At 42.2% G+C, this 11473-nt stretch overlaps 1 protein-coding gene across 1 annotated transcript; it reads left to right on the forward strand.

Moving 5' to 3' along the window:
- The first annotated feature begins 5205 nt into the window (after positions 1-5205).
- On the forward strand, positions 5206-10402 carry LOC133508871 (N-acetyllactosaminide beta-1,3-N-acetylglucosaminyltransferase 2-like). Its single transcript, XM_061835383.1, has 3 exons — positions 5206-5243; positions 5586-5686; positions 8835-10402. Exon 3 carries the CDS (start codon positions 8839-8841, stop codon positions 10204-10206), a length of 1368 nt encoding a protein of 455 aa, XP_061691367.1. The 5' UTR covers positions 5206-5243; positions 5586-5686; positions 8835-8838; the 3' UTR covers positions 10207-10402.
- The last annotated feature ends 1071 nt before the right edge of the window (positions 10403-11473 follow it).

Consider the following 11473-nt stretch of genomic DNA (forward strand, 5'->3'; position numbering starts at 1 on the left):
TATGTTTCTATCGCTCTCTTGAAAGTAGTTTTTCAAACTTCAATTTCTCAAAATATAATTTAAAAGTGAGCTAAAACATTTTTGCTGCTTGAGCACAATTAGTAAAGAAACAGTTCACAACAGCATTTGGAGATATGGCACAGTTTTATGTAGTATCAAACAAACGAAAAAACTACCGTAAGCACTTTTAGTCATTGCCTGGTGATTGAAACAAACGTCGCCAACAACCTTGTTCTGTAATATATTGTAGCATGAGTAACCAATAAAACATATGAAGACTATTTTGTCTTAGATTGTTCTGTGACCCTACTTACTGTAACCTTCATTGTCACAGCATAATTTATACAGCATAATAACTAAGTACATACTGGATTCCTGCAAGTACCTTTCAGCCTTGAGTTCAACTATCCAGCTATCCATCCATTTTCTGTGACGTTTATCCTCACAAGGTTCACGGGGAGTGCTGGAGCCTATCCCATCTGTCAACGGGCAGGAGGCGGGGTACACCCTGAACTGGTTGCCAGCCAATCGTAGGGCACATTGAGACAAACAGTCGCACTCACAATCACACCTATGGGGCAATTTAGAGCGTCCAATTACTGTTGCATGTTTTTGGGATATGGGAGGAAACCAGAGTGCCCAGAAAAAACCCACGCAAGGACGGGAAGAACATGCAAACTCCACACATGCGGGACCGGGATTGAACTCTGGTCCTCAGAACTGTGAGGCCAACATTTTACAGCTGTGACACCGTGCCACCTGAGTTCAACTACCTAACCTAGAGTTTGTGAATTTGAAGTAAATTGTGAGATCATTTATTTATATATACGTTTTGGAACATGTTTTGCTTGGCAATGTGCTGCTGTAAAACAAATACCCTAGTTCCTAAAAGTTTGGTACATATTGCTCTACAGCAGTGTTTCCCAACCAGAAGTATGCGTAAGTCTAGGAACATTGCAGGGGGGACATCCTGGCATGACAGGATTAATGTTTGACTGATTGACTTCTCAATAAATTCTAAGAAATCACAGAGGAATCTTAAAAACTGTTCTGGCATAAAAGGGATACGAATTCTCCATTTTCCTTGATCGGACTGCCAATCAGTACACACACACACAAAGCGTCACAGACATATCCTGTCATTATTGTTCAGGATTTTAAAAAACAAACAAACAAAAACAAGCAGTAATTAGGTACAGTTAATGAAAAAAAAAATAATCAGACTGCATATACAGTTATTATAAAATCCGGATTATTTAGCAGCTGTTGTTGATTTGAGTTCTCACCCGCTTTCCCACTTACAGCCTGAGTCACCTTGTCAGACATTTAGCACAGCCCCAAATGGATAAATGCTGACGACATAGCTACTGAAAATGGATCACAGCCACCACAGCCACTGGCTGAATGCCTGGGTTGCCTTTCCAAAAGTGAAGGAAGGGACGATGGATTAACTTTCGCATATGAGGCACACTGGGGGAAAGGTGGACTTCACCCTGAACTGGGCACCAGTAAGTTGCAGGACACACACCCACAAAGGCAACTACTCGCACTTACTGAAAATAATTTCATCTCTAAAATTGGGGGCACTGCAAAAAAAAGTTTGGAAACCCATGAATTAAGGCAATGAACTAAAATGATTTTCGTTCAATAACTACCGGTACTTTCGGAGAATGAATAGGGGGTACTCATGGTGTGACAAAGCATTCACTGGGACATGAGACAACAACAAAAACAAACAAAAAAAAGGGTGGGAACCACTAATTGAGGGGCATGGTCACTGAATCGTCAGATTCGTTTAACTTGTCTTTAAATCAAATGGAGTCAAAGCATTTAAACATCAGTCATTCTTCTTTGCCCCACAATTTTTATATTTGTTGCTCTTTAGACCAGTCCCATTGTATATTCCTTCCTTCCACTTTCCTACAATATGCATGTTAGGCTTCAGTAAAACCCTTAAATTGTACATAGGTGTGATTATGAGTGAAAATGGTTATGTGTGTCTCGTGATTGACCAATCCAATCCTCTTGTCCAAAATCTGACGGGATCGACCACAACTCAACCACGGCCTTAATGACGACAAGTATTCCAGGTAATCGATGGAAATATATATATAAAATGGGTCGGTGTTTATGTGTTATATTAGTGACTATAGATGACAAAACCAACCATGGATACGAATATGACTGCAAGCTAATGGGGGCAAAATATAACATTTGTAGACATCACAAAAAAAACAAAATAACAAGGATGTATTCACATTACATTACATACAGTTTTATGCGACGCGATACAATCCCAACAAGGAACCTGGGAATAACATTACGTACGTTAGGATTTTTAAGGGTGTTTTATTTTTCGAATGTTCTGTAGGTTCCTTGTTGAGTCAAAAGTAAACTGTCACGATGCGGGGCTCAAGGGTGGACCCAAATGCACGACTCCAGAGACAGCAGACAGTACAGAGGAAACCTTTATTCGGTCCGAGGCCTGAGATCAGGTAGACAGTCCAAACAATCCGCAGTACCAGTACGGATGGGCTTACGAGGGTGGTCAGTGGACAGGCATGGGTCGGTGCACGGGGATCAGAAGTCAGGAAAGCAGGAGTGCGGGAACGAGTCATCAAGAGCAGCGATCTAACAGAGTATTAGTCGTCCCCCGGGTCCTATATGTACTGGGTCTAATCAGTGTTCATGAGGCGCAGGTGTGCACCTTCTGATTAGCTGGCCACGCCCAGCCCGGGCTGGAATCCAGGAGCATGACAGTACCCCCCCCCTTCAACGGCCGGCTCTGGACGGCCCAGGAGCATCAGGGTGAGCCGCGTGAAAGTCCCTGATGAGGGAGCGGTCCACGACGAAGCGGGAGGGTTTCCAAGAGCGCTCCTCCGGGCCATATCCCTCCCAGTCCACCAGGTACTGGACCCCCCTTCCTCTGCGGCGGGAAGACAGCAACCGGCGCACAGTATACACCAACCCACCGTCGGGAATCCAGGAGCATGACATAAACCTCATGAAATAGACTGAGAAATTACTAAGTGATAATTTCTTTTCCATGTACATGGATTCTGGCACGTGGCTCCATGCAAGCGCGTCACTTAGCGCGCGTTCCAACAACCCCATCATTATCTACTGCTCCTGGATCTTAAAGTGGCTTATCTGCCCAAACCAGGTATTTTACATACCTACCTGGGGAATGTTGTGACCATCTTTCAAGATTTCTGTCAGGCAACAGCTTGAGGTACCCCTTATAAGTGATTTCCAAATCAACATTTATTTTCTATTATTTATTTATTTGACATCTCCTCCGTAATGGAATTCCAGAATGTTCCCTTTTTTCCATTGTTATCATTCCTCATCAGTTGAAAATAAGGATTGTTGATCATCGTGTAATACTACAGTACTCAACTGGCGCTGGTGCTGGGAGTGTGGCTTCAATTGCTTCACACTCAGTGCCAGTCTGGGTGTGAATGGACGCCTGCCCCCGTGTGTTCCCTAAGATTGAAGACATCTGGGAAATGCTCCAAACACTATCATGGCTAAAGACCTCATCAGAAGCACTGACCTATTTTACAGCCTTAATTTAAATACTTGTTTCATTAAATTGAATTAATTTATTCTCAACCTTCTTTTCATTTCATAGCATTGCGTAGCGCTTGGCTGCCCTGATGACAGTAGGACAGAGTGGAGTTAGTTGAATTACTTTTCAGGATCAATACAGGGAGGTTTACATTTTTGGGCAAACTAATATACGTATTGATGTATCTTTCAGTTTGCTACACCCCCTCACCTCCCCATAAACGAGCAGTTTCATTGTAAACGTAAGAGTTTTGGTAATACCTAGCCTTTCCTCCTCCCCAGATCGCCCATCCAAGCTCCCCTGTCCTCTTCCTCCCACCCTATTACATAATATTACATTTGTACTGAATGAAATTGGGTATTTCCTCAAATGATTATGTACTGTATTTAGTTACCAAACGTTTCAAAAGTAAAGCCTATTCTAGTGGTCTCTATCAATTAATAACGTAGGCCTGAGGATGCTTTAAAACACAGAATGAAAACCTTTCATCCTCTTCATCCATCCTTTTATTTCCTCCCTCACAACGCCATACTCCTTCCTTTCATTGCTTCTTTGAATTATTTTTTTCTATTAACCCTGCAACTTGGGGGATGAAACTTGCATCTATTAGGCCGCTATACAGCCAAAATAATAGATACCAACCATATTCCTCAACTTACCCAACAGCTACTACTTCAAATGTATTAACCAAACAGCTAATATGCTAGCTTTAGCATGTAGCAGCTCATCGATATCCTAATGGATGTCTATCCATCCATTTTCTTAGCCGCTTATCCACACGAGGGTTGCAGGAGTGCTGGAGCCTATCCCAGCTGTCAACGGGCAGGAAGCGGGGTACACACTGAACTGGTTCCCAGCCAATTGCAGGGCACATTGAGACGAACTCACAATCACACTTTGGGGCAATTTAGAGTGTCCAATTAATGTTGCATGTTTTTGGAATGTGGGAGGAAATCGGAGTGCCCAGAGAAAACCCATGCAGGCATGGGGCGAAAATGCAAACTCCACACAGGCGGGCCAAGATCGGGACCTCAGAACTGCGAGGCCAACGCTTTCCAGCTGTTTCACCATGGTGCCCCCTAATGGATGTATAAAACCAATTTAAAATTATGTAGTCTCATCATGAAAGTTTTGATGTAGTATATGTACTTTCATGAGTGAAAAATGTTTTTCAATTGATGAGGATTGCTTGTTTTTGTCTATCTGCAGCCCGAAGGGGTGCACAATTCTTGTGCGTCCTGTGGGTCGGTCCCAAGCCCGGATAAATGCAGAAGGTTGCGGCAGGAAGGGCATCCGGCGTAAAACTGTGTCAAACATATATGAGCGTTCATTAAATGATGAGCAAATAATACAAAAATACAATGCAAGGGCAAGAAATAAGCTTATGTACTTCTATTTAATTTCTCTCACGGTATTATGTATCCATCTGTTGAATATATAGCACAATTGGAACGTGATACTCACTTGGGATACTGTGTTTTGCAATTCTACTATCATAAAAGCATCCTTGGCATTCGAGACACTCCACCCCATTGTATTCCTGTCAAACCTGATGACGACTTTAATGGTGATAAAACTAATTATATGCGCACGTTTCTTCAGGAGACTCCTCTCTTCAGGAAGGATTTACATTTCGTCAGCTGCTCGACCAGTTCTGTGGGGGTTCTTTCAGGTACAGCGGGAATATTCTTTAAATATACTTTAAAATGAGATTTATTTTATTTTAATTAAATCCCATCATCGTGGGCTACATTTGGCAGCAGCATATTTTTTCCCACTTCATGTTTCTTGCTTTGTGTGAATTATTTTCATTTGTACCTGAGGACATGAGAGGTCATCCCCTCTCTTAGTGGGCGGACCCCTTTTGCACATACCGGTAGCCTGTACATTTGCTTCTCTAAGTAAACCCTGGTTTCAGTTTGTCTCTCTCCCGTAATTGAAAGGTTTACAGTATTATTTCATTTTTAACAAGTGTTGTTTTATGCAAGAATTTAACTTAAGTTACATTTTACAGAGAATCAAGGAGCATTTGTAGTCATCACTATAGCATGTGATAATAAATTTTGCTCAACAGAAGTTTTCAGTAAAGGAAGCACTCTTGGGCCAAAAAAAGAGGTAAGCAAAACAAATGAAATTTTTAATTTACACTTTTCCGATCGATGCTTATGTTAAAAGAAAAATTGGGAATGCTGTACGACTGCTTGCTTCAAGTAAAGATTTCATTCATTTAAAAGTAGGATACATTGATTACAGAGCGTTTATTTCTTAAACACATTAATAGTAATTACAAAATGTTTTGTTGGCAAATTAATGATCATTACCATTGGTCAAGTGTTTTTAAAGCTGGGTAATTGCATAACTTGTAAAATCACATCAGTGACATTGGAAATTGTATGAATTAAAGTTGCACAGATTTTGTATACCCCCACATATGTAACTTTAAATGGGATTGTTTGGAGATTGTGCTAATGCTGCTAAATCGAGTTAAACTTGTCTCTCCATTGGAAAGTGTTGTTGATTTTCTCCTACTGACACAATACAGTACCAGTGATGAAACTAACTGAATCTGAATCTGAAACGGAATCCAAACCCATGCCCACTTAGCCCATTTATAAACTTTGCGGTACCCAGACATGGCTGACCAGTTGTAACCCATCATCACTTAGCCCAGATATAAACCATTTGGTACCCAAATATAGCTAAGTTAAGATAAGATGGACGAGATAGGCTTAGATGGAAATAGATGACACGCTGTGGCGACCCCTAACGGGAGAAGCCGAAAGGAAAAGAAAAATATAGCTCATCAGCATTAACCCACGCTCACTTTGGCCACTGATAACCCATTCAGGAAACAGACATGGTTGACCGGTTCTAACCCATACGCACTTAACAACAACAAAAAATGTTGTGGTGCTATATTTCAGAACTAGGGTCAGTAGGTTTTTTTTTTTTTAAATCTTTTTTTAACTATATTTTTACTTTGTCTCCAACACACGGTGCCAACTTTTTTTTTGTCAATTCTCCTTAATTCATTCACACACTCTCGTGCATAACGAGATCAAAATGCATTATGGCGTTTTCCATTGCGAAACACCGGAATATTAGGAGAGATGATAAACTTTATTTTGTCACGGACGAAGTGGAGAATAGGACCCAGATGCAGGAAGCCGAGACATAAGCATGGATTTTGGGAGGGTTTATTGGCAGGTAGAGGTCATACACGGGAAGACACTCCAACAGGGTGACGGCACAAAAATTAAAAGGCAGAAGGCTTGATCCAAAAAACATGAAACAATGTCACAAACTGGAGATGGAAAAACTTGAAAATGTATCTTGACTTGATATGGCTCAGTAACACTATGGCATGTGACAAGGCAGTTAGCCCAGCTGATGCTCGTGAACACACATGCATATACACACAACGATCTGGCAACAAGTGGCATGAAAAATAAGGCTTAAATACACAACGTAATCAGGGCACAACGAGGTGTGCCAGCATGCACAAGGAAGTGGTTTAAGTAAGGTCTTCTGTCAAACAGTCAACTTAACTCTGTGCTTCTGCAGCAGTGCACACACATTTGCAGCTCACGGGCCGCGCTAGCTTGCTGCATACGGTGTGGTGGAGAACCAAGTCCCTGACATATTTATTACATGGTGTAAAAATGTTAGCGTTGGCGGGATTTTTTTGGGTCGGTCGGGAAATTGGAACCACAAGGTTTTTTTTTTTTTCTTTTTTTTAAACGCCCAACTAGTAGCAATGCTGCAAAGCGTTGGAGTTCTGAAGTCCTGGGTTCAATGCCAGCCACGCCTGTAGGGAGTATGCACGTTCTCCCCGTGTCTGCGTGGGTTCTCTCTAGGCACTCCGCTTTCCTCCCACATCTGAAAAACATACAACATTAATTGGACACTCTAAATTGCACCGAGGTGTGATTTTGAGTGCGACTGTTGTCTCTCTCCTCTCCATGTGTGCTGCTGTCAGAGATGTTCCTAGAAAAACAGCTAAGACAAGCCTGAGGACTGTAGAGAGTGAACTCAAACCAACCAAGATTGTCTTTCTTTCGATGGACGGATGGAGCAAAATACTGTGTAAGTGCGCTCCCTCAGACTGCCAAAGTGGTAGTCCCTGTCTGCTCTTTTTATTGCTTTCTCAGGTCAAAGGGTTACATGGTTACACAGTGAAAATGCTGACACAGATGGCTACACCATCACCACCTAAACACTAATGTACATGTTTCTTCAAGGCCGCAAGAGTGTCCTGATAAACCCACAAGAGAAAAAGCAGGGCATTGTTTAAAGACGTGTATGGCATTTGGGAGTATTATCTTGCGGTAGAAGAGCGTTATCTCCTCCCAGTGCTGAGGAGTATCTGCTTAAGATCAGAAGGGAAACATGCTGAGGTCAGGATGGAGACATCGCTTCCCAGTGTTCAGGAGTATCAGCTTGAGGTCGGCAGGGGGGCACCGCCTCCCAGGTGTCACTGGGTCACACTTCAAGACACGCACGCAGCTCACAAATAGAACAATTCAGACTATGACTAACAGAAACAAACGCATGATAAAACAATCCTAACAGCAACTATAGTAGTAATGATATACTTTTATCATGATAACTAGCATAGTAATAAATTCATTATCACCTGGGATTGGCTGGGCACGAGTTCAGGATGTGCCCCGCCTCCTGCCCGTTGACGGCTGAGATAGACTCCAGCACTCCCGCGACCCTTGTGAGGAGAAGCAGCTAAAAAAATGGATGGATGGATGGATGGATGGATGGATGATGGATGGATGGATAGTTTTAACCTATACCCACTTATCCCATAGATAGCCCATAAGAAACTGAGATATGGGTGAGTATTTATAACCTGTGCCCAGTTAGCCCATACATAACTCTTATTGTAACCACCACATTTGCCCAGTTCAAACCCAAGCCCAGACAAAACCTATATGGAACCCAGTACAATTGCACACTTCTAGCCCATGTCCACTTGGTAACCAAGAAGGCCGCATCTAACCCATATGGTGCCCAACTGGACATGTTGGCTGGGTGCTTACAAATGGACTGTATTACTGCTGTGAGTGGCAGCTCAGTGAGAAGCAGGAATATGTTTTATACTAAAGGTTTTAGATGTTAGTTCTCATATTTTCCTGATTCTTTTGAACCTTGTTAAGTTTATGAAACATTTCCGACAGCAGTCACCTTACCTCTATTGTAAACGATGAATTCTTGTCAAAACTAATACACAATATTTTGTGTGCTTTTACAGTAGAATGGGACAGTTCCGGTGCTACTGGCAGAAAGTGCTAAAGTGTGTGTGTAGCACATGCATCTGCCTGGTCCTGCTCTTTGTTTTCCTTGGCATCATGGTGTGTTCAAGTATGAATAAGGCGACATTGCAGGCACCCATTAATTCTGCACAAAGTCATCATTTTTTGGCCTCTGGAAGTTTTCAAAGTAAGAAGTTTGCCTCCCTTCCTAAAACTTTCTGGAGACTCCATGAAGGCTCTTTTTGGAACCAACTCCAGGCAGCCATTGACCGGTATTTTAACCCCATCTTGAATCCCCAAAACTCCATCACAGCTTTAAAGAATAAGGACATTTATGAGTCTGTGCTGAAGCTAAGCTTCTTGGAGGCTACTAACTTGGACTCCATGAGGAGGAAATTTGAGCAGCTACCACAACAGATGCAAGACTTTGTGAGCCACATGAATCAGAGGAACTACCCCGTCATCCTCCACCCTACAAATGCAACATGTGGAGCAGGAGCAGCCACTGAGAAGGAACCTCCGCTGCTTCTCCTTGCCATTAAATCGACCGAGCTGAACTTCAAGAACCGTGAGGCCATCCGGCAGACCTGGGGCCAAGTGGGTTGGGTGGCCACACGTAGGAAGAACAGTAGTAGAAAACAGGAGATTGGAGGATATATCCGGCGGGTGTTCCTAATAGGCAAAGAGAACCCCCAAGACTCTGGAGGGGATGTATCTGAATTGCTCCGAACAGAGGGTCAAAATTATGGTGACATTGTACAGTGGAACTTCAGCGACACTTTTTTCAACCTCACCTTGAAGGATGTTCTCTTCTGGAAGTGGTTCTCACGCCACTGCAGCCAGACTCGCTTTGTATTCAAGGGTGATGACGACGTTTTCGTCAACATGCCGAACATGATGACCTACCTCCTCGAGCAGCTCGAAAAGCCTCATGCAGAGCATACCATAAATGAATTCATGGTTGGCGACGTCATCGGAGGAGCTTTACCCAATCGAGTGAACCAGTCCAAGTACTTTGTGCCAGAGAGCTTCTACAGTGGACTCTATCCCACTTATGCAGGTGGGGGAGGAGTGCTGTACTCCGGCCAGATGGCCAAAAATCTACAAGAAATTTCTGGAAGAGTTCATCTCTTCCCGATAGACGATGTTTTTGTTGGGATGTGCATGGCTCGGCTTAACATTAACCCCATCCACCACCCTGGCTTCCTCACATTTGACTTCCCTGACAATGAAAATGAGAAGCCGTGTGCATACCACATGATCCTCTTGGTCCATAAACGAAGCCCAATGCAACTAATTGAACTGTGGGATAAGGTGTCAAAGACACAGAAGGAATGTTGGCATGTGCCACTGAGGGTTTCTGACAAGTAAAACACAAAGGTTTACTTTAATACGACTTGCAGTATGCTCCACGAGTGGGAGTAAAAATGGTATGACCCCAGTTTTCCCATTTTATTTATTGTGATAGAGAGGTAATTCACTCATAGAAATAAGGCCCAAAAGAAAAGATTTAATCATTTTTTATTTATTTTAATTAATATTTTTTTCTTACACTGACTGCCCATGAATAAACAACAGCTTATAAAATTCAGTAAACTAAGCTTTTTGACTTTTTTTTTTTATAGATTGCTTAACTTGCTCATCAGAGAAGTGATAACCCCTAACTCCTTATTTTAAGGCCCAAAAAGGTGATAATCTCATGATGCTCAATAGGATGGGTTGTGGTTATCCAGCCAAAGGAACTGCTGACTTCATGCACTCCATTGCTTGTCATGGAGGACACTCAAAGAAGGCTCCTGTTCTTCGTCTTTGATCCTGGACACCCACGTTTTGACTCTGCTGTAACCCATTGCAGCTTCCCCACATACATCTTGCAACCTTTCAGAAATGTTTAGCGGTGGACTTCCATAGCAAGAAATTCAGTCACTGCTCTCTGCTTCTGACAGCATTCAACAATGATGAATTTTCTATAATGGCTAATGGGATGAGGATAGGCTTAGTTTTTATTGAACCTTCAAGCAAATATATACATGTACCTCTGTCAGTTTCTTCCAAAAAAGGAGTTGTTAGGAGGTTAGGTTCAATCGGGCTCCGTTATTTTTCCACTGCCCCTTGTACAAACAGGTGATGCTCTATCAATCGGGATTCCACAATTCCAATTTTATCCAAATCACCTAATAGACCTTTTTAAAATGACACCACCATGGCAAGAACTCTTATGGCACCACAAGTAAACAAACTCTTCTCTGCCATCTGACCGAGGTAGAGTATTAAAAAAAAAAAAAGAAAGAAATGGCTTGAATGATCATTTTAGGCTACTCGACTGCCATAGTTTGAATGGGTGAAGTGTCACCCGAAAATATTACATAAGGTCAGTTGTTTGGAAGGAAGACAGAACACTGTCTCTAGTTTACATTTCAATAGATACGTTGAGTCAAAAGTTCACATGGCGGAAACCCGGACATACTGTAATTAACATGATTATTGAAAGACCTGTTATTAATTGACCACCAAATTAACTGTCTAGGTGGCGTGACATATGTTTTTCTAAATTACTCAAAGATAATATGATTGTTACGATCGTCTCTGCACAACTATTTATGACATCTACTTGTTTCATTCCCCAGATCCACAGGTT

Source organism: Syngnathoides biaculeatus, chromosome 11 (genome assembly GCF_019802595.1).
Source record: "Syngnathoides biaculeatus isolate LvHL_M chromosome 11, ASM1980259v1, whole genome shotgun sequence".
Classification (NCBI taxonomy): domain Eukaryota; kingdom Metazoa; phylum Chordata; class Actinopteri; order Syngnathiformes; family Syngnathidae; genus Syngnathoides; species Syngnathoides biaculeatus.

Coding starts and splice junctions, on each gene's coding strand:
- LOC133508871 (XM_061835383.1), top strand. CDS start 8,839: ATGGGACAGTTCCGGTGCTACTGGCAGAAAGTGCTAAAGTGTGTGTGT.